Source organism: Solea senegalensis, linkage group LG12 (genome assembly GCF_019176455.1).
Source record: "Solea senegalensis isolate Sse05_10M linkage group LG12, IFAPA_SoseM_1, whole genome shotgun sequence".
Taxonomy (NCBI): domain Eukaryota; kingdom Metazoa; phylum Chordata; class Actinopteri; order Pleuronectiformes; family Soleidae; genus Solea; species Solea senegalensis.
The window spans coordinates 10,841,941-10,857,947 of record NC_058032.1 but is presented as its reverse complement, the minus strand read 5'-3'; the positions used below and the strand labels follow the sequence as shown (position 1 = coordinate 10,857,947).

Sequence of the window (16,007 nt, the reverse complement as noted above, 5' to 3'; positions counted from 1 at the left end):
CTGTGGTCATCAAGACAAATCTTTCTTTTCCCATATTTGTTAAATGCAGCCTAGAAAACGACACCCACAACACAATTTGTTCCCTAATCCAAATCTGGCTCTGACGTCTGGTGTCAAATGTACGCCTTCTCGTCTCTTTAATAGGTCAGAGGAATAGACACGAGGATGCGAAAGGGTTAAACGTCTACAGTAATTAGAGTCGCACTTCGCGCCGACGTCCTCCAGTGCGGAGCTGAGCGAAGGTACGTCCACCCCCGCCACCCCCACCTTTCTCTCCCTCTCTCTCGCTCACCCCTCTCTCTCTCTCTCTCTCTCTCTCTCTCGCTCTCTCTCACACACACACGCGCGCGCCTCCCCACAGCTCCTCAGAGTGTCTACACTAGACAATCAAAGCGAGAACCTCCCTCATTCACATAACACCGGTATTGCGCTTGGAGCACAACAGAGACAGAAAGGGAGAGAGAGGTGCTGTCACTCTCCTCTTTTCCCTCAGCCGAACGACTCAGTAAAGTTATTCCTAATCATACTGTAGATGTGACAAACTTATATCTGAATATTTATTTCACCTCTGGACTGGATCTCTTTCTTTGTCCACTTTTTTCGGTTGTACAGCGGCATGGCTTCATGAGGAGAAGGATGTCTGGGTGAGGTGATTTTACGCACGCCGCTGAAATGGATCACAGACTCTCCAGAGGCAGCTGGGTGCCAGTGACTGGACTGGTGATATGTCTGCTTCTGTGTGCGTGTGTAGTGGATCTGGTTCTTGCACAAATTCGGTACTCGATTCCCGAAGAGCTGGAGCACGGAGCTTTTGTTGGAAACATCGCAGAAGACCTGGGCTTGGATGTAGCCAAGCTGTCAGCCCGTCGGTTTCGTATAGTCTCCGGCGCAAACAAACAATATTTAGAGGTGAACTTGGAGAATGGCATTCTTTTCGTCAACGAAAAAATGGACAGAGAGGAGCTGTGTGAACGAAGCCCGAGCTGTTTTTTACACTTACAAGTGGTTATTGAAAATCCATTAGAACTTTACAGAGTGGAAGTGGAGATTTTAGATGTGAATGACAACTCTCCTAGTTTCCCATGGAGCGAGTTTAATCTTGACATCACAGAATCGGCTGCGCCGGGCTCTTGTTTCCCTTTAGAGAGCGCACAGGACCAGGATGTGGGCACCAACTCTCTGCGCTCCTACCAGCTAAGCGCAAACGAGCACTTCATACTGAATATCCAGACGCGCAATGATGGCAGCAAGTTTGCGGAGCTCGTGCTGGACACGCCACTGGACCGAGAACAGCAGAAAAGGCATGAAATGGTTCTGACAGCCTTTGACGGCGGGTCGCCAGAACGCTCTGGTACAGCATTAATAACTATTATAGTGCTTGACGCAAACGATAACGTGCCCGTGTTTGACCGCTCAGTTTACCGCGCGAGCCTGGTGGAGAACGCACCGAGGGGGACGCTGGTGCTGAAGCTAAACGCCACAGACCTGGATGAGGGATCCAATGGAGAGGTGACCTACGCGTTCAGCGGGCACGCGCCACTGAAGGTGCGAGAACTATTCAGCGTGGACCCGTATACGGGTGAAATCAGAGTGAAGGGCATTGTGGACTATGAGAAAGCCAGTGTATATGAGCTCTATGTGCAGGCTAAAGACAGGGGGCCGTCAGCTGTGGCAGTACACAGTAAAGTACTGGTAGACATCCTGGATATTAATGACAACGCGCCCGAAGTCATCCTCACATCGGTGTCCACTCCTGTCCAAGAAGACGCGCCACCGGGCACGGTGATAGCTGTCATCAGTGTCATGGACCGTGATTCGGGAGAGAACGGAAACGTTGATTGCCAAATTCCGAGCAACGTTCCCTTTCAGCTCCACTCATCATTTAAAAACTATTATACTTTGGTGACAAGCGAGTTTCTGGACAGAGAAACTGTGTCCGAGTATAACATCACCCTCACAGCTCGCGACTTGGGCTCTCCTTCGCTCTCCACCAGGAAAACCATCCTCGTTCAAGTGTCTGACATTAACGACAACCCCCCGCGCTTCTCTCAACCTTCATACACGGTTTATGTGACTGAGAATAATGCCCCGGGCGCTTCCATTTGCACAGTCACTGCATTCGACCCCGATTCTAACCAGAACGCATATCTGTCTTATTCTATTCTTGAGGGTCAGATTCAGGGCATGCCCGTGTCCACTTATGTCTCCATCAACTCTGACAACGGCAACATCTACGCACTGCGCTCTTTTGATTATGAGCAACTTAGAAACTTTCAGATTCTGGTCCAGGCGCAGGACGCTGGTTTCCCCCCACTCGCCAGTAATGTCACAGTCCATGTCTTTGTCTTGGACCAGAATGATAATGCACCTGTTATCGTATCCCCGCTGCCCAAAAATGGCACAGTGGCCACAGAGGTGGTTCCACGGTCAGTAGATGCTGGGTATCTTGTTACCAAAATAACAGCATTAGACGCAGACGGAGGACAAAACTCCCGGCTGTCATATCAAGTATTGCATGCAACAGACCCAGGACTTTTTAGTGTGGCTCTGTACACGGGCGAAATCAGGACTATTCGCCGGTTAGTGGAAAGAGACGCAACAAGGCAAAGACTGGTGATATTAGTGAAGGACAACGGGCAGCCGCCGCTCTCTGCCACCGTCTCCATTGTGCTCACTGTGGTAGACAGCGTGCCTGAGTCGCTGTCAGATTTCGGAGACCTCGCTCTCAGCCCACAGCCCCCCTCAAACCTCGCCATCTATTTGATCGTGTCACTGAGCACAATATCTCTAATATTCCTCGTGGCTATTATCGTACTGGCTGGGGTGAAGTGTTACAAGGACAGGGAGACCCTCAGCGGGTACAACCTGCCTCCGTTCGCCTGCTGCTGTTGCGGTGGGTTTCAGCCTGAGCCGCCCCCGGAGGTGTTCAAAAAATCCAACCTCAACCTGCAGATTTCATCCGCGGCCAAAGTGCCCACGAACTGTATGGAGGTGAATGGAAATAGCAGTCTCTCACAGTCATATTGTTATAAAGTGTGCCTGACCCCCGAATCTGCAAAAAGTGACTTTATGTTTCTGAAGCCGTGCAGCCCCAGCGGCACACCGAGAAACAACGAGGCGAAGAGCGGAGAAAACTCATGGAACGCAAAGAGCAGGAGCGCATCTGTGAACAACGGAGCAACTACTCCAAATGAGGTATAAAGTCAAAACAGAGCATGGCAACAAAAACAAATCAACAGAGCTTGAGCTGTCGATTCAATCTTTTTCTCTCACTCTTGATTTTCTAAATGATGAAAATCTAGACTGTGACATTCTCCCATGAAGGTCAAATTACGCATGCTAGACAGCTGCTGAACCAATTTGAGCAAAAATCTGAGCAAAATCATGATCATTTTTTTTACAATAACTTATTTAATACTGAATTACACGGCATGTCTTCCTCAATGTTTTTATAATTGTGACAATGATTTTTTTTTTTAAATCTCATTTCCAATGCCGATTCAACTGTTATGTGTACCCGAGGAATGAAATGAGTCGACGTGATTTTACATTCTAATGGACTTGTTACTGGAAGTGTGAAGCTCTGTTTTTGCCAGCGACATATGCTGTGCACATACTGTGTCTCATTATCTATGTGGAATTAGAGATATCATTTACTGTGTGACAGGATAATAAGACTCCATGAACTTTATTTTAACAGCTTGTGACCTGAAGGTGATGTCTGCATCATTCAGTGTCATTTCACCATGCATATATCTCTCTCACACACACACAAACACACAGGCACACATACATACACACACACACACACACACACCTGAAGTAAAAGTCAAGGTTATATTCATGACGCACAAGGTGACTGGCAGCTGTGCTTTTTCCTCTGCCTTGGGTTCAGTCAGTTCTTGTGCGATCAGACGGGTTTGCGACACGCATCCTTGTCCTTAGATTAACAATGTAGGACAGGCAGCCTCACTAACTGTGCCTCAAGGGCACAAGCACGGAAGGGACCATTACTACACACAATGTGTCGCGGGGGGGTCTGTCCATTATCAATAAAATGGTAAATGGTCGGTTTTGGAGACAGGGGAGGACATCCAGAGGGGGCAAGGAGAAGGACGGGGTGCAAGGACATGGCTGGACTAAGACGTGGGATGCCTGTAGATCGATGTCCTCTGAGTGTGTGGAAGGAGAGGGGGAGAGGGAGAGAGAGAGGCACTTCGTGTTTGTCAAGCAAAGATGGGGAAGAGGAGGGGTGAAACACAAGGGAAGGGGGGAAGGAGACAGGAGAGAGACAGAGAGAGAGAGAGGATTTGCGGAGGAAGGCTGTCTACATCTCTGTTTTCTAATTTTAACAGACGGAGCAGTAGACCGGACACGTGTGCGAATAGCTCATTGTCGTCTGCCTGTTCTCAATATAGTGACACACAGACTCAGAGGCAGAGTCGTGGTACCAGACTCCACCAGGCAGACTGAGAAAAGTCAGCTTCGTCACTTGCACATACTCTACACCAATGGCCACAAGGGGGATTTCGAGGTCACAGCGATTGTTTTTGCCTGTAGCTATATATATGCTGCTTCAGGAAAAAGTGTCCTTCCTGGCGTTAAGTGGCTCCCCCTTGGCATAGCCACGTGAGTCGTCGCGAGGTCACCAGTGACACATTCAATCTCCAAAGACAAATTGCAATGAAAGTATCCGAGCATCACAAAGGGCAGTCCGCCTATGAGCTTTTTTTTTTTTTTAAGGAGACAATAAACACACACCGTCAATACAGAAAAACACGCACAGGTGCGTGCAAGTGTATAAATGTCATGTTGTGCTTAGACTGCAAGGAAACTTTTCAAGGCTGTCTTTGAGACTTTTAATTAAAAACCTTGCTCGGGGAACATCAGGCAAATATTAATGTGAAAATATTGCATAAAATCCACAAAACAATGACGTGTGTAATTTCCTTAATTTCCTCCCTGGCACGGCCTCCTTTGAAGATTAAAATCATGTTTCGTTTCATCCCGGTGGGGTTCTAATTGGTTTTGTGTGTAGCTCGCGAGAAGTGTATTTTGAATACCGATTCTAATAATACGCTTACTTCACTTTCTCCTTGTTAACAGCTTTAAGGGAATTAATGGAGCGTGGAAACCATACTATGAGACCCGGAATAAATATCACCGGGGTTGTTTCCTTCACCCCTGCCTCTGCAGCACAGAGCATGAAAGCAAAACTGAGTGACAGGCAGGTCTTTCAGCTAAAGGCACGTTTGCTACAGAGAAATCTGTTCCACCAAGCGTCCACAGGGCGGCAGTCACGATCCCCCTGAAAACAGTCACGTCTCCATTTCAGGACAAACACAATAATAAACTGCTCTTCATGTCAATTATCTCTGACCTTTGCTGATTCGAGAAGGCTGAATGGAAACGATTGGTATAAAAAAAAACAGGTTTGATTGAAACTTAGTCTGAGAAGACATGGTGGTACTGTGTTCATTCCCATGATGATTTCATATTTTTATATTCTCTCTCTCTCTCTCTCTCTCTCTAGCTGAAGCAGGCAAACACAGACTGGACTCTGACAAAAAATCAAAACTCCTCCATTAAAAGGTAACATTCCTACCCTTTGCATCATAAGCAGAAAACCTTGATAAAAACCTCACATGATGAATTAGCTGTATACATTTTGAAGTTAAATATGAATAACACATTTTCTAATCACTATTTTCCTGTTTGTAGTTACAACTCTATCAACATGGATGGCACCCTTATGCGCAAAGCCATGCATGCAGACCCAGAAAACTATGTCACCTCCATGGCACCTGGACAGTACTGGACCTGGGGAACTCACATGAGAGGCGTGAAAGGTAAGACAGGCCAAACTCTGACGACCAAATACTGCTTTAATCAACCCTTTACACATTGTATATGTACACATAACACCACCTTCATGCCTTTAAGACTGTCTTGTATGTCAGTGAAATGTTAAAGTATAAGCACAATGGCACAAAGTCAGTATTGTAGTAGTTGCTTATCAATCCCTTTCTTTTCACCTGCATCATTCTCCAGAATATAAGATGCCTCCTTCAACCAGCGGGGTCACCCCTCGCCCCTGGACTCCACGCTGCACACCTCCTCCCCAGCAGCAGCAGCCATCAGTCCCCTCCCACCCTCACCCTCACCCACACCCACCACCCGACTACCACCACAACGTGTATATCCCCGGGACACCATCGGGCTTCTGCACCCTGAGGCCCACTGCACAGCGAAGTGAGCTGGACGTCCACAATTCATTTTCTACGTTTGGCAAGAAGCGGCGTCTCCAGATGTCCCCCCAGGGAGAGGCTGCTATTATAAATAATGACTTGTACAATGACTGACTTTTAAAGGACTGTGTGAGTGGAGGATGGAAATAACGGATAACCTCTTGAATACAGACGAAGAGACCATTTGCTTTATAAATCAATGAACATACAGTATGATTGACAAGTGGTGTGAAAGGGACAGAGGCCTCACAGAGTAAAAAATTATGACTGAAATAATGAACAATGCATTCTGGCTTAACTGCTGAAGAGAAATGGAGTACGTCTAAGACACTGCAACATGCCATTGTATCTGTCTATCGTTTTTATTATAATTATTATTGTTGGTGTTGTTATTATTATTTAGACAATCAAACTGGAGCCACAGTTACATCCAAAATCTTTTGAAAAGCATTAGTGGGAAATATTTTTTGCACATCCATACGAATTTATATTTCAGAATTTTGTTGTTTGCTAATAGAACTTGCGTAAATATGAAAAAATAGTATCATAATATAAATGCAAGCTGTAACTTGACGCAGACAACTGTAAAGACGGGGTGGAGTTTACCCACATATGTACTGTATACATTTATGACAATAAAGTATTTTTTTCATATTGTCTCTTCTCATTTGAATGTGTCCAACTGTGATTCCTAAAAACCACGACCAAGAATAATTCACTCAAACATAGATTTCAAACCACATATATGATGCATTTACTTTTCCCTTGATCTATATTTAATTAGTTGGAGTCAATTATTAAGGGTTGAAAAAGTTCCACAGTCTCTCGTACAGGGGTCTGAAGCTTTCGTCCTGGTAAGCTATTTTCCACAGTGAGGAATAACCACAGTAAAATGTTAACATGCGCTAATTGCTTGCATTTCCACTTGCCCACAGAGAACAGTGAGGTTCATTAACTGAACAAACAGGGCGTCCTTTCTCGAACACATCACAAATTAAGACCACCGACATGAATACAAGCGGTCTGAGGATGGGAGTCTTAAAATGTAACACCTGAATGTGAGCTAGAGGACATGTGGCTTCCCCCTGTGCCTGCTTAAATCTCACTTCTTAGAGAATTCTATGAAAGCTGGCCACTGGCCAGAAATGAACAGCTTAATTAGGTCATGGTATGGTTCAGATTTAAAATAATTCATTTAATAAGGAAACGGCTGTCCATAGGGAACTGGCTCACCTTCTCTGGGGTGAGGTGATCCACAGGGATGGCTTGCATGGGCAGGCATATTTAGGTCAGCTTGGATTAGGTTACTCTCAAATCAGTGGGAAATTATTTCTCAAGGTGTAGGGTTTCCTCACACATTAAAACATGTGAATAAAATGTTTTTACTCGGGGGAAAGGCATTGTTAGGAACATTAAATTCTGGAGAACAAAGAGGCTCATACACTTAAACCAAAAGGGTGGTGATATTGAGAGGAAAATGTTGTAAGATGTCTATGTAATGTAATGATTATATCAATATTATTATAGTCTAAAATAGTATATATGCTATAATATTCAGCACATAGGAAGTCGCATCTCTTCACATGCTTGAACCATGCTGGCCCATAGCACTGGGAGCTGTCCATACATGTGGTGCTGAAAATGTTTTTTTTTTCCTAACCAGCTATAATTGTGTAACTTGTCCACAAGATGGCGTATCTGACAGTACTACATAGACACTGGTGGAGGATGTTACATTTAATGGAGGGGACAATGTGAATATTAAACCAACCTACACAATTCTGGTAAAGACACAAATTCAATCATTTTATTTTTGCAAAAATAATCAGAAATACTAAATATTATTAAGCATTGTTAAGCATCGCCTTTTAGAATTTAGTGGGATTTTTTAAATGAAAAACAATGTGTGAAGTACAAGTACAATATTTTGAAAAATGTGACTGAATGGCATTCACTGGAGTTAAGTAAGGAATATTCAATAAAAGAATCATAGAAATGTCTCCAAATCAATACTTGAATAAAATATTACAATGTACTTGTTTATCGTTGTCTAAAGTTTTGAGCTACGGCTCACTGCAGGGAATCACTATGGAAATTGTGAAAATACCACAAGTGCAATTTATAATACATAATATTCGGAATGTAATAATCATTGATTAATATCCAGATGTATTTAATACATGGTGACCGTTTCCCTTTTCTTTCCCACTGATGTGGCAGAACATTTATCCAGCAGATGGCAGCATTGAGTAAGAATTATTTAAGACAGAGTAAAGGAGGAGGCAAGAAATATAAAATAGGGGACAGGGTGTTTGGGAGTATACAATTACATAAATCCGAGGATTCTTTCTTTCTTTCTTTGGGTTGACACAGTTGGCAATATAAACAGTAAGTGAGTAACTGAGAGTTACCTAAATCAGTGTATAAATGTGTCTTATTCTTATTTCTGACTAATATATCATACATTATTTTATTGTTCTTGTGCACACTTAAAACATAACTAAAACATTAAACTTTAAGAAAAAGTATGTGAACCCTCAAGATATTTACAAAACAGTTTGTTATAGTGAGGATACGGCAAACCAGTCAAAGCAAGTGTCCAGTGAATTAAACCACACTAAAGGTGATATAGAGCCACTTTGACTTATTGGACGTTAAAGCTAAGTTCTCAAAGTAGCTCATCTTAAAACAGGGTCATGATAAATAAAGATATAATAAAGAAAATGTGTCAAAAAACTCCTGATTAAGTTCTGCATCCTGTGTATTGTTTGCATCGTGTTTGAAGGAAAAGCCCCAGACATGGCTGTACTTCCAAGACAAGACAAGTTTCATGAAAGCATAAACGATGGCCAAATTATAATTGCAATATATTTTGACTTTGCTTTGTCCCCTACTACAGAAGACCACATTAAGACAGAACACAGGACGAGATAATAGTAATGGTAACAATCTGTGAGTGAATATTATTAAAAGTAAAAACTGGAGACTATAGACAGTTACTTCATTGTTATAATTTCATTCATTACATTTTACTCGCTCTAAATCCAAACCGAACCAGTGAACCCTGCTTCGTGTCACTGTCCACTGAAACCACATTTCATCCAAATCATGGCTGACTCATGAGTGTACTGTGTGCAGTCTCTGTCACATGGTGTCACTGTTGACTACTAAAGCATATGAAAGCTCGCTCACTGAAGTCATGACACACCTATTCGAGAAGGGTGCAAGACACATCTCTCTGGAATTTTATTGCGTTGTATTAGTAAAATTGACAACATATATAACATATTTTTCAGACGGTAAAAAACAGAAAAGCCTCTCCGAAGCTGGATTATTTTCCCTGCAAGTGAAAGGATGAATGTGTGGGCCAGTGTCTTTGTCTTGTGTGCGGTATGGCCCAGTGCTTTGTCTGTGACTCGGTACTCCATAGCCGAGGAGATGGAAAGGGGCTCAGTCGTGGCTAACCTCGCTGCAGATTTGGGACTTGAGCCTGGAGGTTTGGCACAACGAGAGGTAAAACTTGATATTTTCAGTAACAAGAAATATCTGGATTTTAACAAAAAGACGGGGGAGCTCTGTATTGTAGAGAAGATAGACAGAGAATACATTTGTCCGGCGAAGCCGACATCATGTTTCCTAAAGCTAGACGTCATCATAGAAAACCCTCTACGCATCTTCAACATTGAACTTGAAATAACAGACATAAATGATAATGCTCCAAATTTTCGACGAGACAAAGTAGAGCTGGATGTTTCAGAATCGGCAACGCCAGGAGAGAGATTCTCTCTGCCTAATGCGGTGGATCCAGATGTTGGGACAAACACAATAAAAACGTACAAACTCAGTGTCAGTGAACATTTCACCATCGAAATTCAGACGGGCAGTGACGGAACTCAGTATGTGGATCTGGTGTTGACTAAGTCTTTAGATAGAGAGGAGAAACCGGTTCATCATTTGATACTGACGGCCGTAGACGGCGGGGTCCCGGTGCGCTCCGGTACAGCCAATATTATTGTTAGAGTGCAGGACACAAACGACAATCCTCCTCGTTTTGACAGGCCGACTTATACTATTAACATGACTGAAAATGCTCCCATCGGGACATTAGTGATGAGGCTTAACGCTACGGATGTTGACGAGGGTGAGAACTCAGAGATAGTGTACTCATTCACCCTTTACACATCAGAAAAAACTCAAGGTGTATTTGCATTGAATCCGAACACAGGGGAAATAACAGTGAAGGGTACAATTGACTATGAGGACATGGCGTTTTATGAGATGTACATCGAGGCCAGAGACAAGGGGACGCAGCCTTTGCTGGGACAGTGTAAAGTAGTCATCCACGTGACTGATATGAATGACAATTATCCAGACATTACAATACAATCTGTTAAAAACACAGTAGATGAGAATATTCCAGTAGGAAGCATTATTGCTGTGATAGGCGTGAGTGACAGAGACAGTGGCGATAATGGAAAAGTAAGCTTATCTATACACCAGCCCATGCCCTTTATTCTTAACAAGTCATTAGAAGGACCTGTGCATTACAAACTCATAGTGTCTGAGCCTTTAGATCGTGAATCAATGCCTGAATATGACATTACTCTGATAGTGACGGATGCGGGAGCTCCACCTTTATCTGATAATGAAACAATAACTGTGCATCTATTGGATATTAACGACAACGCGCCAAAGTTCCCTCTATCATTTTATACTATACGTGTGATGGAGAATAACGCACCTGGGGCCTTGCTCAGTTCACTCACTGCCTTTGACCCTGACCTCCATGAAAACCAGTATCTAGTTTACTTCATCCTGGAGAAGGAGATCGCAAACACCTCCATGTCCATGTTGTTCTCCATCAACCCAGAGAACGGTAATCTGTACGCACTAAAAACCTTTGACTATGAGATCGAGAAGGAGTTTCTTTTCCACATCGAGGCCAGAGACTCTGGCTCTCCTCCACTCAGCAGTAACGTGACTGTACACATCATTATCGTGGACCAGAATGACAACGCACCGATTATTGTCTCTCCGTGGCGCGCGCATGGCTCAGTGGTGGAGGAAAAGATCCCCAGATCCACTGATAAAGGATCACTGGTTGCCAAGGTGATCGCCTTAGACACAGACTCTGTGCACAACTCTCGGATTACCTACCAGTTTCTACAAGTGACTGACGCCACCTTGTTCAGTCTGGACCAATATAACGGAGAGATCCGGACTATGAGGATGTTCAGTTACAAAGATCCACGCCATCAGAGAATGGTTGTTGTTGCCAAGGACAATGGGGAGCCTGCGCTCTCTGCTACAGTCACCATCAAACTGTCTACAATGGAGACTGCAGTTAAGGCCTACTCTGACATGACTGAGGTGCCTCTGGAGTATGACATCTTTTCAGACCTGAACCTGTATTTGGTGATCGGTCTGGGCTCTGTGTCATTTCTCCTGCTGATCACCATATTGGTCACCATCGTCCTCAAGTGTCAGAAACCTAAGAGCAGCAAAGCAGCTCCTCCCAGCAGGAACAGTGTGATCAGTGAGAGGAACTCCACCATCGCAGATTCTACTCTGGTGTCCAACGATGCCTACTGGTACAGTCTGTTTCTAGCAGAGACCAGGAAAGGAAAGATGGTGATCAGACAGCCGGTGCCAAAGGGCTCCAGATACATCGTGTCCAGTATCCCAAGAGGAACAGGAATATCAGATACTAGTGACTCGGCAGCTTCTACTCTGCAGGTAAGAAACCAATAAACACCGTTTTTAAAGCTAGTTTAAATTTGAAAATTACTGTTTTTAAAAATTAAATTAAAGTTCCCCAGTTTACCTCGTATAACCTGCATATTACCTGGTTTGCTTTTGAGCAATCCAACATTTAAACTTAAAGTGAAATAAATGAATGAGATTTACAATTCATCTGGTAAAATGTACCACAGTGTGTAACAACACCTAAAGGGTGGCGCTGTTTTATCAGTAAAATGCCGGTTCAGGAACGTCATGATGACAACGACTCGCTCTCAGTACGGCAGTCTGGTAATAAATCGGACAGCTTCGTGGTGCTGAAACGCTGCTCCGAAAATGCGATTGTTTTTTGAAGCTGAAATACCTTCGGTATTGTGTGGATATATTTGGCATCAGGGCCATAACATCAAACTTTACCACTGAAGAAACGATATTCTTCAAAGACTTAAGGGCAGTAAATGCGGACACACCAACGCCGTCCGATGTAACAATGGAGTCTTGCAAAAGGTACGGGCTGCTCGATGTTGTCATTATTTTATCTTTCGTTGGTAACGCATTGACATCAGTGACTCATTATTCAATACCTGAGGAAATGAAAGAAGGATCCGTTGTAGCAAACCTCGCTACTGATCTCGGACTGGATGTAAAAACACTGAATCAGAGGAAGATGCGTGTAGACATAATCGCCAACAAAAAATATCTGGATGTGAACAAAGAGACTGGTGAACTGTATGTTGTTGAAAAGATAGACAGAGAAAACTGCAATACCAAGTCAGCGTCGTGTTATCTTAAACTGGAAGTAAGTCTGGAAAAGCCAGTACGAATTTTTAACATAGAAGTAGAAATTTTGGATATGAACGACAACGCCCCACAATTTCGAAGAGACGTGATACACTTGGACATTTCTGAAGCGACACCGAAAGGAGAGAGATTCTCTCTCAGCAATGCAGTTGATCCTGATGTCGGAAGCAACTCAGTTAAAACGTATCATCTGAGTGATAGTGAATATTTTAACATTGAAGTTCAGACAGGAAGAGATGGGTCGAAATTTGCTGACGTTATTTTAAAAAAGAATTTAGACCGGGAGAATCAGGCTGTTCATAATTTAGTACTCACAGCCGTAGATGGGGGCACACCTGCTCGTTCTGGTACTGCCAGTGTTATTGTTCGTGTGTTGGACACAAATGATAACGCTCCTGTGTTTAAGGAAGCGATAATAAATGTTAAAATAATGGAAAATTCTCCCATTGGAAGCCTTGTTGTTGATCTCAATGCAACAGACTTAGATGAAGGATCGAATTCTGATATAACTTACTCCTATAGTTTATATACGTCAGAGAAAACGCAGCAAACATTTAATCTGAATCCATCCACTGGCGAAATTACAGTCAAGGGAATGTTAAACTATGAGGATTTCAGGATTTATGATATGGAAGTTATAGCAACTGATCATGGAGACAATCGTTTATCAGCACAATGTACCATAAAGATTCTGGTTGAAGACATGAATGACAACCACCCAGAAATATCTATTAAATCCTTTCATAGTCCAGTAAATGAAAACATAGAATTAGACACAGTGATAGCTGTAGTTAGTGTCAGTGATAAAGACTCAGGTGATAATGGAGTAGTTGATGTGCATATTCCAGATAATATGCCTTTCAAACTGAGAGAATCCTCTGATAACTATTATGAATTAGTGGTGTCAGAGCCCTTAGACCGTGAGAAGGTTCCAGAATATGACATCACTTTCACTGTTACAGACAGAGGCTCTCCTCCTTTATCGGATAATCAAACTATGACTTTAGAGCTGCTGGATGTTAATGACAATGTCCCACAGTTCCCTCTGTCATTTTATACTATACGTGTGATGGAGAATAACGCACCTGGGGCCTTGCTCAGTTCACTCACTGCCTTTGACCCTGATCTCCATGAAAACCAGTATCTAGTTTACTTCATCCTGGAGAAGGAGATAGCCAACACCTCCATGTCCATGTTGTTCTCCATCAACCCAGAGAACGGTAATCTTTACGCACTGAAAACTTTTGACTATGAGATCGAGAAGGAGTTTCTTTTCCACATCGAGGCCAGAGACTCTGGCTCTCCTCCACTCAGCAGTAACGTGACTGTACACATCATTATCGTGGACCAGAATGACAACGCACCAGTTATTGTCTCTCCGTGGCGCGCGCATGGCTCAGTGGTGGAGGAAAAGATCCCCAGATCCACTGATAAAGGATCACTGGTTGCAAAAGTGATCGCCTTAGACACAGACTCTGTGCACAACTCTCGGATTACCTACCAGTTTCTGCAGGTGACTGACGCCACCTTGTTCAGTCTGGACCAATATAACGGAGAGATCCGGACTATGAGGATGTTCAGTTACAAAGATCCACGCCACCAGAGAATGGTTGTTGTTGCCAAGGACAACGGGGAGCCTGCTCTCTCTGCTACTGTCACCATCAAACTGTCCACAATGGAGACTGCAGTTAAGGCCTACTCTGACATGACTGAGGTGCCTCTGGAGTACGATATCTTCTCAGACCTGAACCTGTATTTGGTGATCGGTCTGGGCTCTGTGTCATTTCTCCTGCTGATCACCATATTGGTCACCATCGTGCTCAAGTGTCAGAAACCTAAGAGTAGCAAAGCAGCTCCTCCCAGCAGGAACAGTGTGATCAGTGAGAGGAACTCCACCATCGCAGATTCCACTCTGGTCTCCAACGATGCCTACTGGTACAGTCTGTTTCTAGCAGAGACCAGGAAAGGAAAGATGGTGATCAGACAGCCGGTGCCAAAGGGCTCCAGATACATCGTGTCCAGTATCCCAAGAGGAACAGGAATATCAGATACTAGTGACTCAGCAGCGTCTACTCTACAGGTAGGAATAAATGCACACATTTTAAAACCATGCCAATTATGGACATTATGTCATATTTCATTTGTCTGACTAAATGGCAGAAAAAACGTCAAACGTTAACCGTATATACAGGTAATAATACACGTGATTTTCTTGTTAGAAACATCCGTATTTAGACTGAAAATGAAATCAATGGACTACATTTATAAGTCATCTTGATAATTGTACCTGTAAGTCCACCAAACCTAAAGGGTGGCGCTGTTTTATAAGTAAAACGACGGCCATGAACGCTATGACGGTGAATAGCTCCTATTACGTCAGTCTGTGAATAAACCGGACAGCTCCGCGGTGCTGAAAACCTGACATCCAGACGTGATCGTATTTTATTATTGCTGAAATATCTATGGACTTAAACTGGAATGGATGTATTTGTAATCAGGATGAAGGAAACATAATTGAACGTTAATGTAAACGTGCTGTAGGCCTATAAAGACTAAGCTAAACACGGACACAACAACGCGGTCCAGTTAAACAATGGAGTCTTACAAAAGGTACGTGCTGCTCGTTGTTCTCGCTATTTCATGTTTTGTTCGAAACACAATGACAACAGTGGCTCATTATTCAATACCTGAGGAAATGAAAGAAGGATCAGTTGTAGCAAACCTCGCTACTGATCTCGGACTGGATGTGAAAACACTGAATCAGAGGAAGATGCGTGTAGACATAATCGCCAACAAAAAATATGTGGATGTGAACAAAGAGACTGGTGAACTGTATGTTGTTGAAAAGATAGATAGGGAATATCTTTGCCCTTCAAAATCATCAGCATCATGTTATGTCAAACTGGAAGTAATACTGGAAAATCCAGTACGGATTTTTAACATAGAAGTGGAAATTTTGGACATGAACGACAACGCCCCACAATTTCGAAGAGACATCATACACTTGGACATTTCTGAAGCGACACCGAAAGGAGAGAGATTCTCTCTCAGCAATGCAGTTGATCCTGATGTCGGAAGCAACTCAGTTAAAACGTATCATCTAAGTGATAGTGAATATTTTAGCATTGAAGTTCAGACAGGAAGAGATGGGTCGAAATTTGCAGAATTCATTTTACAAAAAACTTTAGACAGAGAGGAGGAGGCCATTCATAACCTAAT

The 16,007-nt window shown here is 43.3% G+C and overlaps 2 protein-coding genes across 3 annotated transcripts in view; both read left to right on the top strand.

Annotated features, from left to right (window-relative positions):
* The first annotated feature begins 356 nt into the window (after positions 1-356).
* Positions 357-6,900, top strand: si:ch73-233f7.1 (uncharacterized protein LOC100537710 homolog). 2 transcript variants are annotated; one of them, XM_044039584.1, is made up of 5 exons: positions 357-2,991; positions 3,082-3,195; positions 5,534-5,592; positions 5,722-5,849; positions 6,052-6,900. In XM_044039584.1, the coding sequence occupies exons 1-5, from the start codon at positions 673-675 to the stop codon at positions 6,360-6,362; spliced, it is 2,931 nt and encodes a 976-aa protein (XP_043895519.1). In that variant the 5' UTR covers positions 357-672; the 3' UTR covers positions 6,363-6,900. The 2 variants fall into 2 exon arrangements, with proteins under 2 accessions (XP_043895519.1, XP_043895518.1); XM_044039583.1 differs by having other exon boundaries at positions 357-3,195.
* Positions 6,901-9,417: 2,517 nt separating this feature from the next.
* LOC122778037 (protocadherin alpha-C2-like) overlaps positions 9,418-16,007 on the top strand; it is a 33,856-nt gene continuing 27,266 nt past the window's right edge. Inside the window, exon 1 of the mRNA XM_044039592.1 lies at positions 9,418-11,984. Coding sequence (XP_043895527.1) covers positions 9,603-11,984 — 2,382 coding nt within the window. The 5' untranslated portion in view covers positions 9,418-9,602. The remainder of the gene's footprint in view (positions 11,985-16,007) is intronic.